This window comes from Procambarus clarkii, chromosome 24 (assembly GCF_040958095.1).
Source record: "Procambarus clarkii isolate CNS0578487 chromosome 24, FALCON_Pclarkii_2.0, whole genome shotgun sequence".
NCBI classification, from domain to species: Eukaryota; Metazoa; Arthropoda; class Malacostraca; order Decapoda; family Cambaridae; genus Procambarus; species Procambarus clarkii.
Window position 1 is genome coordinate 4,137,288 of NC_091173.1, and position 19,935 is coordinate 4,157,222.

General features: G+C 40.9%; 2 protein-coding genes across 7 annotated transcripts in view; one reads left to right on the forward strand and one right to left on the reverse strand.

Annotated features, from left to right (window-relative positions):
- Window positions 1-8,494, reverse strand: part of LOC138368158 (uncharacterized) — a 51,605-nt gene extending 43,111 nt beyond the window's left edge. For 2 of the 3 annotated variants that reach the window (XR_011229503.1, XM_069330462.1), the window contains exons 1-2: window positions 6,364-8,494; window positions 5,781-5,847 (exon numbers count right to left, since the gene is read on the reverse strand). Coding sequence is in view for 1 of the 3 variants with exons in the window: in XM_069330462.1 (XP_069186563.1) it covers window positions 5,781-5,847; window positions 6,364-6,372 (76 nt within the window). In the remaining 2 variants the exon portion in view is untranslated. The remainder of the gene's footprint in view (window positions 1-5,780; window positions 5,848-6,363) is intronic. The other variant, XR_011229504.1, reaches the window with a different exon arrangement.
- A 1,966-nt stretch (window positions 8,495-10,460) lies between these two features.
- LOC123761792 (protein artemis) overlaps window positions 10,461-19,935 on the forward strand; it is a 134,778-nt gene continuing 125,303 nt past the window's right edge. For 3 of the 4 annotated variants that reach the window (XM_045748004.2, XM_045748002.2, XM_045748003.2), the window contains exon 1: window positions 10,462-10,791. In XM_045748004.2, coding sequence (XP_045603960.1) covers window positions 10,683-10,791 — 109 coding nt within the window. In that variant the 5' untranslated portion in view covers window positions 10,462-10,682. Of the gene's footprint in view, window positions 10,792-19,935 lie in introns of all 4 variants that reach the window. The other variant, XM_045748000.2, reaches the window with a different exon arrangement.

Genomic DNA, 19,935 nt, shown 5'->3' on the forward strand with positions numbered 1-19,935 from the left:
CTGGTCGGGAAACTACTTCGGTGGGGACTGTTAACGGCCAGTGACCCCGCCATTTCAAACACTACACTGCTCTACATATCTGACGTCATAACCAAACGCCGTTTCCTCGTTGACACAGGTGCAGCAGCTAGTGTGTTGCCTCCCCCACTGGTCAAACTAACCCGTACTCCTGGTTTGGACTTACGAGCCGCCAATGGTACGTCTGTCCGTACATATGGGACCCGCGCCCTGGTTCTCGAGTTCGCCTCTCTGGGTCGCTTTACGTGGACTTTCCTCATAGCGGATGTGGAACAACCCATTCTTGGATGGGATTTCGCATCTACGGAACTTCAAGCACTCCTGGATGAATTCAAAGATGTGACCCAACCCGCCAGCCCTCGACCAGAGGTGCAACATACGATTACGCATCACATTACTACAACGGGAGCACCTACCTTCGCCAGACCACGCCGCCTGGCACCGGGACGACTGGCAGTAGCGCGTGCTGAATTCAATAAGCTACAGGAGGCGGGAATAATCCGCCTTTCGAACAGTCCATGGGCTTCACCTCTCCATATGGTCCCGAAAACAACCCCAGGGGAATGGCGCCCTTGCGGAGACTACAGGGCTCTCAACGTTCGTACTCTGCCGGATCGCTACCCAATACCACACATCCAGGATTTCTCACAGGGATTGAGCAACGCAACCGTTTTTTCGAAAATTGACCTTGTGCGGGCATTTCACCAGATCCCTGTGGAACCGGCAGACATTCCAAAAACAGCGATCACAACACCTTTTGGACTGTTTGAATTCGTCCGGATGCCTTTTGGTCTACGGAATGCAGCCCAGACATTCCAACGCTTCATCGACCAAGTAGTTAAGGACCTTCCTTTTTGCTACGCCTACATTGACGATCTGCTGGTGGCCAGTACATCACCAACAGAACATCTGCTACACCTCCGACTCCTTCTCACCCGTCTGCGCAACTTCGGCTTGCAGCTCAACTCCGAGAAGTGTATTTTCCATGTTCCAGAGCTGGATTTCTTGGGACACCGTGTGTCAGCAGCAGGGGTCCAACCACTAGAGAAGAAAATCGAGGCAATCATGGAATTCCCGCGCCCATCTACTCCAAAGAAGTTGCAAGAATTTCTTGGTGTAGTGAATTTTTATCATCGATTCATTCCACATTGTTCGGACATCTTGCGACACTTATACGACCTCTTACGTGGTCGGAAACTCACGTCCCGTCTTCCGTTGGAGTGGACTCCCCAGGCAGAGACAGCATTCACTGACATAAAACACAAGCTGGCGGAATTCACCTTGCTCGCACACCCAGTGTATGACGCTCCCACCAATCTATATACCGACGCTTCAAACACAACAATTGGTGCTGTACTACAACAGTTCGTTGAAGGAGAATGGCGCCCAATTGCATTCTTTTCAGCGCGCCTGTCACCCACTGAAGAGAAGTACAGCACTTTTGATAGGGAACTGCTCGCCATCTACTCAGCCATACAACATTTCCGGCACTTTCTCGAGGGGCGGAACTTCCATATCCTCACAGACAACAAACCTCTCACTTATGCGCTGGCGGCCAAGGGTGATGCTCACTCTCCTCGAGTAGCCAACCACCTGGGATTTATTTCCCAATTTACCTCGGATATCCGTCATGTAAAAGGAACTTAATGACCTTCTATACTGTACCTCTCTCAACCAGTTTAAGTTAAAAACGAAGCTATACCTAATAAATTCCCTGTAACCTACCTTACCCCTCTGTTGTCAACCCATGTATGTTTTTATTTTTTTTTTCAAATCAACGCTGTTTGAATGTAATTTTCTGTAATAATTTGTAATTGTATTTGTGCTGCTTTTTCAACAATGTTCCCCCCTCTTTTACCTCTATTTTTATTTGTACTCAACACATTTTATTCTTTTTACCCATTAGTTTTAAGCTTTAGTCATTAGTGCTTTTACCTGCCCGAAACGCTTTGCGTAATAGTGGCTTTAGGCATTGTATGTACTAGCTCTATCTATGAAGCCAACAAACTTTGTAAAATCTCTTTATGTATGTACCTTTACCTAAATAAAAATTATTATTATTATTATAACTAATAATGTCATAGCCAATGCACTGTCCCGACCCACCATAAACAACGTCGTGACAAACCCAGCTCAGGTGGACTATTGTGTAATCAGTAAGGCCCAACGGGAAGACCCTGATCTGCAGCGATTACGAACATCTGACACAGCTCTCCGGTTCATCGAGATTCCCATGGAAGGTGGCGGAAGTATAATCTGTGACACCTCACGGACGGGAGCACTTAGGCCCTACATTCCTGCCCAGTTTCGCTGGAAAACGTTCTCAGTATTTCACTCCCTAGCACACCCAGGAGTACGTGCTTCCCAGAAACTACTAACGGAGCTTGTTGTATGGCCAGGAATCAATGCCGATGTTCGACGATGGACTCGCTCATATCTCCAGTGCCAGCGAGCGAAAACACATCGTCACACAAAGAGCCCTCTTCAACATCAACCACAAGCTGAATTTCCAGGGACACATTCTAAATATATCAAAAAAAGTTTCAAAAACTGTTGGCATTCTTTCTAAGATCAGATATTATGTACCCCGCCCTGCCCTGGTTACTCTCCATTACTCCCTCATCTATCCATACCTCAACTATGGTATTTGTGCTTGGGGTTCTACTACCCAAAATCATTTACGTCCTCAAATTACCCAACACAAAGCTGCTATTAGGACAATATCCAACTCTGGCCCCAGACATCACTCGGTACCCTTACTCAAATCTCTGAATATGTTAGATATTAACTCACTGCACATTCTCTCTTGTGTATTATACATATAAAGGGACCCAGTTTATGGAACTCACTCCCTACTGAATTGAAAAGCTGTCCAACTTTTACATCATTCAAAATCAATACTAAAAAGTACCTAATTTCATCTTCATAGTTTTTCACTTTTTGCCTTAAAATTGCACTGTATCAATTGCTACCCAATCTCCCAACCTTTATGTTCCCAATTTGAACATCTTTACCATTGTGATCATTGCTGTTTTCTTATATGTGCTGCCAATCTGTTGTATGGTGTTTATAAATCTTGTTTATCTGTATCTTTTGCTACCCAGTCTCCCAATCTTTATGTACCCAATCTGAACATCTTTACCATTGTGATCATTGCTGTCTTATATGTGCTGTCAATCTGCTGTATGGTGTCTATTAACCTTGTTTAAATTGCTAATCAAGCTGTTAATGTAATCAATCAGAGCTTTAATATAACAATATGCTTTAATATACTTACTTATCTCTCTCATCTCATTTTTCTCTTGTAATGTATCTTTATCATTTATCAATTCTGATTGAAATTACCTACTTAAAATTATCTGCTAGATTAAGGATCATTTATCAATTCTGATTGAAATTACCTACCTAAAATTATCTGCTAGATTAAGGACCTGCCCGAAACGCTGTGCGTACTAGTGGCTTTACAAGAATGTAAATACTGTACTATCCAATGTATTCTCACAAACCCAATGTACCTTCTTGTATATATATAAATAAATAAATAAATAAATATATATATAAAACGCTGAACTGTAATGCCAATCCTGACCTCAAAAGCTTCATTGAAGGTTGTAACAGAACCCATGAGCACTACACCAGAAATAAATACAGTTTTGATATTCCTAGAGTACGACTTAATCAAACTAGAAATGCTCTACAAATCAAGGGACCCAGAATGTGGAATGACCTTCCCAACCATGTTAAAGACTGTACCTCTCTCAACCAGTTTAAGATAAAAACTAAACACTACCTAATAAATTCCCTGTAACCTACCTCACTCCTCTATAGTCAACCCATGTCTGTTATTTTTTTAATCAACACTGTTTGTCAACCTATTGTATTTGTGCTGCTTTTTCAGTCATGTTCCCCCTTTTTTTTTAGTTTAGTTCATTTATTATGCACCCCATACCCATCCTGTGGGCGGTAGTGGAAAGGGTTACAGAGGCACATAATGGGCTCAGGGACTGAACCCCACAATTCATTTAGGGTTTTTTTTTTTTTCCCCCTTTTTTTTTTATCTTTGTTTGTATTTGTTCTCAACACTTTTTATTCTTTATGCTCAATTAGTATTAAGTTCTAGATATTAATGTTTTTCTTGCCCGAAACGCATTGCGTAATAGTGGCTTTAGGCATTGTATGTACTAGCTCTATCTATATATCAATCCATTAATGTAACATCACTTGTATGTATGTACCTTACCTGAATAAACATATTTATATTTATTTATTTATTTATTTATAACAGTTTCCGTTACCTTCTGACCGTTTCGAGGTGGTGCATATAGACATCGTTGGACCATTACCGTCGGCAAGAGGATATTCTTATCTACTCACCTGCATCGATCGATTCTCCAGATGGCCGGAAGGAATCCCATTAATCAACATCTCAGCTGAGTCAGTGGTCCAGGCTTTCCTCTCTGGATGGGTCGCCCATTTTGGCAGCCCCTCTGTCATCATCACTGACCAAGGACGACAGTTCGAATCATATCTATGGAAGGAACTTATGGAATTCCTCGGCACCACACATAACCGAACCACAGCATACCACCCTGAGTCGAACGGAATGGTAGAACGCTTTCATAGACAACTAAAAGCTGCCCTAAGAGCTCAAGCACGCCCTGATGATTGGATCGACAACCTTCCATTAGTCTTGCTTGGCATCCGTTCGGCCACGAAGGGCAGTGGATTCTCGGCAGCAGACTTAGTACTGTATACGGATCTAGCCTGCGGCTTCCGGGCGAATTCTTAACCCCAACGCCACTTATCACACCCCCAGACCCTACTTTTGTCCAGAAATTACGGGCGGCCATGACAAACATTCGGCCTACACCACCACGCCAACCGACAACTCATGCTACATATGTGCCTCATGAGCTCCACACAACTGAACACGTGTTTGCAAGAGTCGACGCTGTTCGACGCCCTCTACAGTCACCTTACGAAGGACCATTTAAAGTGGTTTCTCGAACACCGAAGTTCTTCACCATTGAACGCCGAGGACAGCGGGTAAACATCTCCATCGATCGCCTTAAACCAGCACACTGTGACGCTGCCCCAGACATCCCTCCAGAGACACATCCGCCGACTACGCAGTTCATTTTTCGACCACAGTTACCAGCAGCACCGCCACCTACGACAACGGACGATCCTGTACGACCTCCCACCCTACAACCCCAGTTACCAGCCGCACCACAACCTGATCCTACGACGACGGACGATCCTGTGCGACCTCCCACCTTACGACCCCAGTTAGATGACATCAGCGAAGAGGAGGAAGTTAACTTTGATGGTTATGTAACGCGAGCAGGGCGTACAATTCACCGACCAGCTAAGTTCCTTGATCAAGTATTTTTCCTTTCATCCCCTGGGAGGGGGAGTTCTGTAGCGAGTAGATTATCCCAATAATATACTCGCTCCAAATGCATTGTTAATATTCCTGTCAACCTTTGGAGATGAATGAGGTGAGGCGTTGCCCGGGCAACACGGTGAGGTGTTGCCCGAGCATATAAGCAGCAGAATAGCAAACATTAACTAGTCTACTTTCAAGTGTGGTCTAGAGCAGACACTTGCGAGATACTGTACCGACGCTCAGTGCGCTCAACTCACACCAAGGTATCACCTGTGTACTTCTGTATATTCGACCAAATATATATATAGTATCTTAGTGTCTGTGTTTATTGTCACCATACTTTACGTAACAATAGAACCGTTACAGGCCTTACCCCTAAGTCTTCCCTGTAGGATTTTCACCCACTCTTCCTTTGGCCAGGTCATGGACATGGCCAATCTCTGAAAATGGTTGAAAAACTTTTTAGGGTCTGACTCTGAAAATTCAGGCAAGTTATGCTTTTTCTCATAATGCCTGGGGTTTGAATCCCCGGCAGGTGGAGATCCAGTGGTATTTGCTCTAATTCTAGTCTCCTCGGTTTTGAGTCTTTGCTCCTCTAATTTTATTCTTGCTTACTCTAGAGCTATCTCTCTGTCCCTATGAGCTGCACTTTCTGCTTGGTTAGGCTGGCATAAAGGCGTATCACTTGCCAATAGTTCTTGATCAATACAATGTTGTAATATTTCATTCACCAAAGTCCACTTTTTATCTGCGTCATTTAATTCTAGGCCAAATTCCTTGCCTAACAATACTAAATTAGACTTGGTAAGTTTCTTTATCTCTACCACTGAAGGATTCCCTGCCAGTTCCTGCATTTTAGCCACCATCACTAATTAATTTAGTTCCTAGCCAAAGAAAAAATAAAAAATTGGAAAAACCAAAAATTTGCACGGCCCCTAACACAAGGCCACACTTACCTCAATCATGAAGGGATCCAGCTGGGTGTCCAGTCAGTGCAAGAATGTCCTTTGCTAGATGAGCTGGACCCTAGGCTAACACACAACCGTTCTGCGGAAAACAAAAAATTTTAGTTTTGGCACTCAAGAATCTAATTTTTTACAATTATAAAGTTCATCCCGGACAGGCCCCCACTTATTAAATATGGGGGAGTGTCTGTACTATGGGGCCTAAGGTTATCTGGATGTAGGGGCAATAGTAAGCATTAAGAGTTATCAAATATGGGAGAACTAAAATGCTCGGCCCCCAAAATAAACTATCCACAGTAATAATAACTTGCTACTAGACCATGTCCGACTAGAGGTTGATCATAGCACTCCCACACAGGAAGAAGGGATACTCCGTTACTACTTATTTATTAACCCCTTAACAACCCCCCATATACACTCACACCAATAACAATAATAATAATTACTTTACCACACTATCATACGTTAAAAGCCTTGGTCCACATAGACAGGATACAAGGTTTTACACTGAACACAAGCTAGGGTAAAGTACTACTAGGGAAACACATGAAGCTAGAGTCAGCTTAGGGTAGGGAGACCACGTGGTTCCACTGGGACACCCTATAGAATAACTACAATACAATACAATACAATTTTATTTAGGTAAGGTACATACATACAATAAATTTTTACAAGGATTGGTTGACTTATAGGTAGAGCTAGTACATACAATGCCTAAAGCCACTATTACGCAAAGCGTTTCGGGCATGATAAACTTAAATGACAAGCTTAATACTAATTGAGCATAATGAGTAGAATGAAAACAAGAAATGAAAACATAGATGAAAAAGCAGCACAAATACAATTATGTTGACAAACAGCACTCTTTAAAGAAAAACAGACATTGGTTGACAATAGAAGGGTAAGGTAGGTTACAGGGAATTTATTAGGTATAGCTTCGCTTTTAACTTAAACTGGTTGAGAGGGGTACAGTCTTTAACATGGTTGGGAAGGTCATTCCACATTCTGGGCCCCTTGATTTGTAGAGCATTTCTAGTTTGATTAAGTCGTATTCTAGGAATATCAAAACTGTATTTATTTCTGGTGTGGTGCTCATGGGTTCTGTTACAACCTTCTATGAAGCTTTTGAGATCAGGATTGGCATTATAGTTTAGCGTTTTATATATGTATAATACACGAGAGAATGTGCAGTGACTTAATGTCTAACATTCAGAGATTTGAGTAGGGGTACCGAGTGATGTCTGGGGCCAGAATTGGATATTGTCCTAATAGCAGCTTTGTGTTGAGTAATTAGAGGACGTAAGTGATTTTGGGTAGTAGAGCCCCAAGCACAAATACCATAGTTGAGATATGGATAGATAAGGGAGTAATAGAGAGTCACCAGGGCAGGGCGTGGTACATAATATCTGATCTTAGAAAGAATGCCCACAGTTTTTGAAACTTTTTTTTATATGTTTAGAATATGTCCCTGGAAATTCAGCTTGTGGTCAATGAGAATGCCAAGGAATTTGCCATCTAATTTGTTACAAATTTGGGTATTGTTTATTTTGAGATTTATTTGATTAGAGGATTTATTGCCAAACAGAATATAGAAAGTTTTGTCAATGTTAAGGGTGAGTTTGTTGGCAGTTAGCCACAGATGGACTTTATTTAGCTCAGTATTTACTGTGGCATTTAGAGCAAGGGGATCAGGACTGGAGTAAATGAAGGTTGTGTCGTCAGCAAATAGAATTGGTTTGAGGTGTTGGGAGGCATTTGGAAGGTCATTAATGTAGATGAGAAAGAGGAGAGGGCCAAGTATGCTGCCCTGGGGAACACCAATGTTGATGGGTAGGGTGGGAGAAATTGTATTATTCACAGAAACATATTGGAGCCTGTCAGTAAGGTAGGATTTGAGGTATTGTAGGGAGTGTCCTCTGAGTAATTAAACCTAGTAATATAGCTCTAAAAACACCTACTACACACAAAGTATACTACTCTACACATAGAACACGTGTATGCCAGAAATTGAATAATGTACACAGTGTATACTTAGCTTGAACAAGACACAGAAATAAGGAAACGAGGAGGAAGGGCAGGGAGTCCTGTCCACACCACGCCAGCTCAGAGAAGATCGAGTCTCAGTCTCCTTCCCCCAGCTGGCTCGCTGCCGGCAGACTGCTCAACTAATCGTACCGCAGCCCTATACCAAGTTTACTCAGGTTTACTTTACAAATGATTAGAAAGTATTAGTAAACATAGTTGATGCCTATGTTATTATTTAATCATCAACCCCAAGCTCAGTCTTTAAATGCTCTTTGAGAAACAAGAATAGTCTTACGTCTGGCAGGGAAGATACAAACAATTTCAGCTCGTGATGCGTCCAACTATAATATAAGAAAGTTTAATAGCTCAATTTTGACCTCTGGTTTCCACTGAGAAACCCAGGGTCGTAACACTAGGTTTGCTCGGTATAGAGTTTAACAGCGTGTTTATTAAGATATTAAATAAGGTAGGACTGAGGACACCACCCTGCGGGGTGCCTAGTTCAAAGTCTCTTGTTACACTCCTATGCCCCTAGAAAAATACAGATGACTTCCTGTTGGATAAGTAACCCCTGATCCAACAAAGAAGCCGACCACCAATATTCATTCTTGCAAGTTCACTCAAGATAACATGTCTATTTGCAATATCAAAGGCAGACTTAAGATCTAGGAAGGTGGTATATGACTTTTCAGTGTGCAGGGTAAGAAAGGTGGTGATGCAATGCACACTCCTTACATGCATGAAGCCATGTATCTGGGGGGATAGCATGGTTCTTATTCTATGGAGGAGACGGTTTAGGACCATTCTCTCGAATGTTTTGCAAATGCAGCTAGTAAGGGAAATTGGGCGTTTAGTTTTAGTTTAGTTCATTTATTATGCACCCCATACCCATCTTGTGGGCGGTAGTGGAAAGGGTTACAGAGGCACATAATGGGCTCAGGGACTGAACCCCACAATTCATTTAGCAGAAATTGGGCGGAAAGCATTCTCTTGATTTGGCTTGGGAATTGGAATGATTATACTGTTGGTCCAAGAGTTAGGAAGTTCCCCAGTAACATAGCTCATATTATACAGCTCAAGCAGGGGATTAATTCCCTGGTACTAAAGGGAGCAGACGCAATATGTCATAAGTGATACCATCTTCACCGGGGGATGTGGCTTTGCCTTTGTTTAGGGCCGCGAGTAATTCAACCTCAGATAATGGCACGATGGAGGCCACATGAAATGGACTCTGTTACCACCCTAATAATTTTGTTGTATTTGTGTCTAGCTTCGGACACGAGCATGTTACAGTTATGTCTTAAAGAGTTGAGAGCATTTAAGGATGATAAGGAGTCACTTACAATTAATGTATCAAGTTTGGAGACTTGTACATTTCAGTGCAAGGAGTTTTTAGTTTTTTTTTAGTTTAGTTCATTTATTATGCACCCCATACCCATCTTGTGGGCGGTAGTGGAAAGAGTTACAGAGGCACATAATGGGCTCAGGGACTGAACCCCACAATTCATTTAGCTAAGCAAGTTACAATCTTGATGAGCTAGTTACAAAATTCAATATAAGTCGTCACATCAACAATGGGTTCGAGATCGACCACAAGTACAGGTTCTAAATTAAGCAACTGACATATGTGGAGAGCTAGTGTCAAAATTTATGTTTGTCCTGCACACCTCCCGCCCCCCCCCCATCCAGTGGGCAGCGGTGGATAGGTTACAATCAAGGAGCAAGAGGCCCAGTTGTTTATATAGACTCCATGTTGATGGTGTTATCTCTAAATTCCGCGATTTTTCCTGCCCGAAACGTTTTGCGTAATAGTGGCTTTAGGCATTGTATGTGCTAGCTCTATCTATAAATCCATCAATGTTTTGTATTTCACCTTGTATATATGTACTTTACCTGAATAAATATTTGATTTGATTTGATTTGATGATTGTAACTTGCTTACTTAAATGAATTGTGGGGTTCAGTCCCTGAGCCCATTATGTGCCTCTGTAACCCTTTCCACTACCGCCCACAAGATGGGTATGGGGTGCATAATAAATGACCTAAAGTGAACTAGTCTTGGCCTCCGGCGCGCGTCATGTCCTCAAAGTTGGCGCCATTTGCTCATCTGGCGCGTGTCATCTAACGTCGTCATCTGTGTTGACATTTTCCGATGAAATCCAGTCATGAATCATGTTTTGCTAAATGGGAGGAGGGTATCATGTGAGGAGCCACGCGGGTAGCCTGTGGTCGGGCATGGAGGCCTCCAAGATGCCAGGATCTGAGTGAGACACATACTTAAAGCCATGAGCTCGTTCTCAGGCAAAATTAAGGAGTTCCCACAGATCTCTGTTGACAGATTCGATGGGCGCAACCTTGCCAGTACTGCCTATTTTCTTAGTCATGCACATTCAGGTAAGTTCTATGGCAGAAAATAATCAGAATACACAACAAAATGTGAGAGTTATACAGACGTGATTGAGGGGGTTGCGGTGCTTGATCGTTACACATTTATCTATAAAAACAGTGAGATGTGCTCTGATTTACGGGCTCACTATAGCCTGTGCTACATCAACTTTTCGTTCTGAGTAGCTAAATCTAACACAACAACAACAACAAGTGCTCTAATGTTCAATAGTTATCCCAATTAGCAGCATCGCATATGGAGATGTTGATAGGATGTAGTATGTATGTTAAACGCTTTGTGATGGTAATTGTATTAAAATTAAAGTGTAAATCTTCCATTTCCTATTTGCCTCTAAGAAGATACAGGTCACTCCATTCATAAGATTTTAAAATCTAATATAACACTAGTCAAACTTTACCTAGCCCAGCCTACCCTTATAGTGTATGTAGTTTTAAAAAATAGAAAATAAGCAATGCTAACAATGAGTCACAATAAATTGGCTGAAGTATGATTACCAGACCACACACTAGAAGGAGAAGGGACGACGACGTTTCGGTTCGTCCTGGACCATTCTCAAGTCACAATCGACTTGGAGAATGGTCCAGGACGGACCGAAACGTCGTTGTCCCTTCACCTTCTAGTGTGTGGTCTGGTCAACATAAGCAATGCTATGTGCATAACATGTGTACATTTTGACAACAATACCCCAGCTAACCATTCTGGCATAACAAAATTTAAAGTAATATACTGTGTTCTAATTCAACCAGAAAAACATGTCTAGTATGATCAAGGGATCAAATTAGAAATAGGGTGATTTGGTCTGATACTGTCATGCACATTACTGTAAAATAACCAAATGACAGTGTGTGTAGATTAAACCAGAAATTGCACATTTTCTCAGGAGTAGTTTGACTCATTTATATAATGAACTCTTGCCTAATCTTTGGGTTGTGGCTATGTCTGATACGTAGTGGCATTGTACAATGTAAAACCATAATTAAGAGTCACCAGACAGGCTTGTTGGCCCATTCTAGGTGATGCCCATTTAGATTTAACTCCTCTTCACATGCATCTATCAGACCTGTTTTCTAGCTATCAATACCACTTGTCTCATTGATGTTTGCTGACAAATTGTTCCATTCAACTATGATCTTGCTACCAATCCTGTACTTACTCTTAGCGATCCTGAATCTGAATTTTCCGTTCTTTGAAATGGAAACTAACACCAACATAGATTTTGGATATTTTTATTAAAACAAGTAATAATTACAATAAGTATATAACTTAGTTACTTGCACGTAACTCGTTTGTGCAGATGTGAATTTAGTTAAGTAAAAACAGTGGTACCTTTGTTCACGATCATAATTCGTTTCCAGAGACATGTCGTCATCCAAAAATTTGTCGACCAAAACGAATTTTCCCATAAAAATAATGTAAATTGAATTAATCCGTTCCTCACCCCCATAAATATTAACTTAAAAATACATTTTATACTGACTAAAACTACAATACAGTACTGTATGTTTATCTTACCTTGAATGAGGACTCTCATTGGTGTATGGAAGACGGTGAGGAGGAGAGGTGTTAGTTTTTATTTTTTTTTTATTTTTTTTTTTTATTATTTTCTACCACAAATGTGGCCACACATTTACAATGCTAACCAGCACATATACATTTTCTTCTGTCCTCCATGGACAGGGTTAGAGATGTGTTAAACATATAGTTCAAGGATTCATTGAACAATCAACGACAGAAGGTGATTCAGTGTTTTCAAAATGCTAAGCCAACCTACATACGTAAATACATAGATACACAGATCTACACATGCCCTACATAAAGTGTTCGATGTGTCTTTTACATGGTGTCATTAATGCGCATTCACAAAGGTGAAATGTAATTCTGATCAGCTTCCACATGTACTTCATATACATACACATACATACACACACACACATATATACTGTATATGTACACATACATATATACATACATATATACATACATATATACATGTATACATACATGTATACATACATGTATACATACATATATATACACACACACACACACACACACACACACACACACACACACACACACATTAAGACGAGATCTTTCAAAAGAAGATAGAGAGAAGCTGAAACTGAACCTCGCCGAGGCAAAACATTTAAATGAGAGCAGGAATGAAGAAGAAATAAATTCTTTTTTCTACAAAGTGATAGGGGTAGGCAAACCAGTAAAGTGGTACATAAAGGCAAACCAACAAAATCAATAGAGAGAGGGGGAGTGAAGAATAAGGAGAGGGGGAACAAGTTCCTGAAGATTGCATACACCAACATAGATGGAGTGAGATCGAAGATACTGGAGTTAAGTGATGTAATACAGCTGCAGACACCAGACATTGTTGCACTCACGGAGACAAAACTTGAAGATGTAATTTTAAATGAGGTCATATTCCCAAGGGGCTACTCAATTTGGAGACGGGACAGAAAAATTAGGAAAGGCGGTGGCGTTGCTGTGCTGGTAAAAGAACACCTAAAGGTGAAGGAAATAATGACTGCCAATCCACAAGAAGTTGACATAATAGCACTAGAGATCTGCTATGAGGATGATAAACTAATGATGATAAATGCATATAGTCCACCGCCAAGCAGCACATGGTCAAAGGAGGAGCTAGATAGTAAACGTGAAGGTCTTATAACAATAATGAGAGAGATTATAGCGAGAGCGGATAACGATAGATCACGACTGTTGATAGTCGGTGACTTCAACTTGAAATCCATAGACTGGGAAGCATATGAAGCTAAAACAGAAGATTTTTGGACCTGTAAATTTGTAGACCTCATCCTGGAAACATTCTTGTATCAACATGTTAAACAAGCTACGAGGATGAGGGAAGGGGACGTTCCCTCCATGCTAGATTTGATATTTACCAGGAAGGAGGAAGAGATATTTGACATTCAGTACCTTCCTCCCTTGGGTAAAAGTGACCATGTCTTTTTGGGAATAAAGTATGCAATGCGTTATAAGCTGGAAGAAAATAAGGAGGTTGAAGCAGTTGAAAAACCAGACTTCAGGAGAGGACATTATGGTGACCTTAGAAATTTTTTTAGTGAGTATAATTGGACAGACTTGATGCTAGGCAAGGAAGTGAATGAGATGTATGGCAAGTTTTGTGAAATATATGATAAAGGCACAAAAAAATTTATACCAAAACAGAGATGCAGGACCAGAAAACAGGATTGGTTCGACAGAAATTGTGAGAGGGCAAGAGACCAAAAGACACAAAAATGGAATCAGTATAGGAAGAGGCCAAACCCCCAAACATACCAGCGATACAAAGATGCGAGAAACAATTATACAGCAGTAAGGAGAGAGGCAGAAAGAAATTTTGAAAAAGGGATAGCAGATAAATGTAAAACAGAACCGGGCCTATTCTACAAATTCATAAACAACAAATTGCAGGTAAAGGATAATATCCAGAGGTTGGAAATGAGAAACAGATTCACGGAAAATGAAAAGGAAATGTGTGAAACATTAAATGAAAAGTTCCAAAGTGTGTTTGTACAAAATGAAATCTTCAGAGAACCAGACACAATAAGAATTCCAGAGAACAACATAGAGAGGATAGAGGTGTCTAGAGATGAAGTGGAAAATATGCTAAAGGAGCTCGGGAGGAACAAAGCAGCTGGCCCAGATGGCGTTTCACCATGGGTTCTGAGAGAATGTGCATCTGAGCTCAGCATTCCACTTCACCTGATCTTTCAGGCATCCCTGTGTACAGGAATCGTAGCAGACGTGTGGAAACAGGCTAACATAGTTCCAATCTACAAAAGTGGCAGCAGGGAAGACCCCCTCAATTATAGACCTGTATCATTGACAAGTGTAATAGTGAAAGTATTGGAAAAGCTAATCAAAACTAAATGGGTAGAACACCTGGAGAGAAATGATATAATATCAGACAGACAGTATGGTTTTCGATCAGGAAGATCCTGTGTATCGAATTTACTCAGTTTCTATGATCGGGCCACAGAGATATTACAGGAAAGAGATGGCTGGGTTGACTGCATCTATCTGGACCTAAAAAAGGCTTTCGACAGAGTTCCACATAAGAGGTTGTTCTGGAAACTGGAAAATATTGGAGGGGTGACAGGTAAGCTTCTATCATGGATGAAAAATTTTCTGACTGATAGAAAAATGAGGGCAGTAATCAGAGGCAATGTATCGGAATGGAGAAATGTCACAAGTGGAGTACCACAGGGTTCAGTTCTTGCACCAGTGATGTTTATTGTGTACATAAATGATCTACCAGTTGGTATACAGAATTATATGAACATGTTTGCTGATGATGCTAAGATAATAGGAAGGATAAGAAATTTAGATGATTGTCATGCCCTTCAAGAAGACCTGGACAAAATAAGTATATGGAGCACCACTTGGCAAATGGAATTTAATGTTAATAAATGTCATGTTATGGAATGTGGAATAGGAGAACATAGACCCCACACAACCTATATATTATGTGAGAAATCTTTAAAGAATTCTGATAAAGAAAGAGATCTAGGAGTGGTTCTAGATAGAAAACTATCACCTGAGGACCACATTAAGAATATTGTGCAAGGAGCCTATGCAATGCTTTCTAACTTCAGAATTGCATTTAAATACATGGATGGCGATATACTAAAGAAGTTGTTCATGACTTTTGTTAGGCCAAAGCTAGAATATGCAGCTGTTGTGTGGTGCCCATATCTTAAGAAGCACATCAACAAACTGGAAAAGGTGCAAAGACATGCTACTAAGTGGCTCCCAGAACTGAAGGGCAAGAGCTACGAGGAGAGGTTAGAAGCATTAAATATGCCAAAACTAGAAGACAGAAGAAAAAGAGGTGATATGATCACTACGTACAAAATAGTAACAGGAATTGATAAAATCGACAGGGAAGACTTCCTGAGACCTGGAACTTCAAGAACAAGAGGCCATAGATTTAAACTAGCTAAACACAGATGCCGAAGAAATATAAGAAAATTCACCTTCGCAAATAGAGTGGTAGACGGTTGGAATAAGTTAAGTGAGAAGGTGGTGGAGGCCAAGACCGTCAGTAGTTTCAAAGCGTTATATGACAAAGAGTGCTGGGAAGACGGGACACCACGAGCGTAGCTCTCATCCTGTAACTACACTTAGGTAATTACACTTAGGTAATTACATGCATTCACACACATTCGTCTCTCCCACTCTGACAGAGTGAGATAGCTGATAGAGAAACTAGTGCGCAATTAAGCACTTAATCACTGAAGGTGATGAAGGTGCTTTTACAAGCTCAGGTTACATAGTTACATACATATATTATATAATTGATACATTACATGGTCAATCTTGGGTACAAGTCCAATATATCATCAAGTGTTTCAGTACTCGTATAGCAATTACACAGTTCAGCATACCTTAGCCCAGGAGGGCAAAAGTCAGTCAATATGGGACATTCTACAATATAATGTTCAAGAGAGTGCATGTTTTCTCTTTCACAAAGTTGACACATTGTGTACTCGACATTTGGGTTTTGAGAAAGCTGCCAGATACGTCTATATTTCAGGCGTATTCTGCCCACTATAACATCACATTGCCGGGTTCTTGTTCTATTAGTTCCATATGTGAATGTCTCCTCACGATATCTATCATAATATTTAATGCTACAACTTTCCGGTCTTTGTGAATTTGTTAGGTCTGTGAGATCTTCATTAGAAATTTGTTTAAGTATTCTCTTTGTCACTGCTAATGAAATACCCATATCAATTTCTACCACTGGTTTTCTGCAGGCTGTCTTTGCAAGCATATCAACAGTGTCATGCCTTGAGATGGCAACATGTGAAGGTATCCATAGGAATTTAATTTCAAATCTGTTTTCTTTAGCAGCTAAAACATTCATTCGAATATCACTGACTATTTTCTGGGTGTCACTACTATGTGCGTTCAATGCCAGGAGTGCACTCTGCGAGTCACAGTAAATAAGTCCACTGCCTTTGTCTTTTAAAAATTCAGTGGCAAGGTATATGCCTGCAAGTTCCGTTTGAGTTGTACTTGCCCAGTCATTGACGCGCTTCATTGCTGTATGTACGAGAGAAGATTGTTCAAATATATTGCATGCACATCCGGTACATCGTCCACCTTCTTCTACAGAGCCGTCGGTATAGCACTGATACACATCATTACCCATACTCTGAGTACTTTCTGTGATGCTTTTTAGTGTTAACTGTTTTAATAATGTAGAGTGCACACTGTCTTTCTTGGGTTAGTGTTTGGAAGGTTGTCCCCTTTCATTATAACATCAGGCAGTGATGACTTCTGGGATACACTCTCTCCTACGTTCTGCCTGCATAACACTGGGACCTGCTTGTAATTCCCAGTGGTATCACTCACTGGCTCACTACTTGTTTTTCTCACTAAAAATCTGTCTAGGGACACTTGTTTTCCCTACGTTGTAACACTTGTCTGAAGTGAGACATCACATCACATTGGCAGTGACATCACATTGACATCACTGCCCGAAACGCTTTGCGTAATAGTGGCTTTAGGCAGTGTATGTACTAGCTCTATCTATAAATTCATCAATATTTGTATCACACCCTGTATGTATGTACTTTACCTGAATAAACATTTGAATTTGAATTGTCATTAAAAAGGTTAACACAGCGGGCTACTACAGCTTGATTTGGGTGAGCCTTTTCAACAAAAGTTTGCATTTCTTCCCATGTTGTACACCATTTCTTAAGTTTTGAGGAAGGGAATTCCTCTACTGCCTCCTCCTCCCATGAAGAAATTTCCTCGGCCACCTCTTGTTGCTGCTCCTTGTGAAGGGCTAGGAGTTCTTTGGTGGTCAGTTCGTCGCTGGGTTCCTCCTCCAACTCCTCAATATCAGCACCATCCAACTCTAAGCCCAATTGCTGGCCCAAAGAAACAATTTCCTCAACAAGAGGCACTTCAGGTTCAGGTTCAAAGCCCTCAAAGTCTCGTTCTGCAACACATTTTTCCACAATTTTCTCCAGCCAGAGATCATGGTTCTTAGTCACTTCTTGCCAGGCTTTGTCTATGAGTTTTAAAGCACTCCAAATGTTAAAATGGTTTTTCCAGAACTCTTTGTGGTTGAGGTTTGTGGCATCAGTCACTTCGACACATCTCCGGAAAAGTGCCCTGCCGTAAAGTTTCTTAAAATTGGCAATGATTTTCTGGTCCATAGGCTGAATTAGAGGAGTGGTGTTGGGAGGAAAGAACTTTACTGTAACAAAACTAAATTCCTCCAACAATGAATCCTCCAAGCCTGGAGGATGAGCAGGGCCTCGAGTGGCAAACTGTTCTCCTGCAGATATTTTTTAATGGAAGGGCAAACCACTTCATTCACCCACTCTGTAAAAAATTGCCTTGTCACCCATGCCTTACTATTAGCCCTCCACATCACACACATTTTGTTTTTCTGCACATTATATTTTTTGAAAACCCTTGGATTTTCGGAATGATACACAAGCAAGGGTTTAATTTTCAAATTGCCACTCGCATTGCCATACAGCACAAGAGCAAACCTATCTTTCATAGGCTTGTTTCTAGGGAATGACTTCTCCTGCGTAATGTATGTTCTCTTCGGCAATTTTATCCAGAATAGCCCTGTTTTGTCACAATTAAACACTTGTGGTAGGTATCCCTCACTATCTATAAAATCTTTAAATTTGCCAACAAATCTTTCAGCTGCTTGTTTGTCTGAGCTGGCAGCCTCCCCATGCCTCACAACACTGAATGCCACTTCTTTTTTTAAAGTTCTCAAACCATTCCCTGCTTGCCTTAAACTCATTCGCATCTACAACACTTGCCCAGGGATTTTCTTTATCAGATCTTCGTGCACCATTCTTGCTTTTTCACAAATGATAGCCTCTGAAACGCTATCATCTGCTAACTGTTTGTCATTTATCCAAATTAATAACAACTTTTCTACATCCTCAAATGTTTGTGTCCTTTGTTTGGAGATTGTTGTTATGCTGTTTGCCACCTTAGCACTCAAAATTTCCTTTTTCTTAGCAATTACGGTGGATATCGTTGACATGGATTTGTTGTACTGCCTAGCTAGTTCAATCACCCTCATACCATTTTCATGTTTACGAATGATCTCTTGTTTTCCTCTAAGAGTCATCCTCACAATTGTTTTCTTAGTTTGAACCTTACCACTGACTTTCTTGGGACACATGGCATGATATATAATAAGAACTTTTATGTTAAAAAAACAACAAAAAATGCAGGCAAACAATGATATTTTTCACAAAGAATTCATGCGTGGCCACGTTTGTCATTACATGGGATACACACTGGTAAACAGTGCCTCGGTGCGCCCCAGCACCACGCACTCGTTCGACCCATACACGTACGAACAGTCGTCGTGTTCCAAGTAAACCATCGTTTTCCAATTCAGATTTTACAGCAAATTTGATGTCGTGCTCCAAAAAATTTGTCTTCTAGGGCAGTAGGAAATGTATATGTTTATCTCTCAGAATGTTCGGTAATACGTTTATTGGTTGTGATGTGTATCTATGTATGTATTAACACGATGTACTGAACGGGGTGATAATAGCTTGAGCTACCTCATCCATTTGTGTGTATTTTACCTCAATAAACTTATTTCAATTTCAATTTCTAGGGCAGTCATCAACCGAGGTTCCACTATATTAACATTAAAGTAGTTAATTAATTATGTATCAGATGAGTTAAAAAAGTTAACTAAGCTATGTATTTTAAGGCTTCTGCCAGAATTGTAAGCCTAACACTTTGGGGGGTTCTGGCAGAGCACCCCATAACAAATCATAACAAAAGACATTCAGTGAGTAAATGATTCGAATACCTACAATGCACGAGGGTGCGTGAAGAATTGTGTGCGAGTAACTGGTTACCAAACTGTATGTTAGCACCTAGTGAGGGTGATAAGTGTAGCTGGAATTTCCCTGGGGGGGAAGATGGGGGTGAAGAGAGGAGTGGGGAGGGGGGGAAAAAGGAGGAGGGGGGGGGGGAGAGCATTGTTGGAAAAGGGCAAAAGAGGATGAAGAAACCAACACAGACCCGGGCACTGCTGGGTATCCTTCTAGTGCTTTATGCAACAGGTGTTCAACATCATCTAGCAG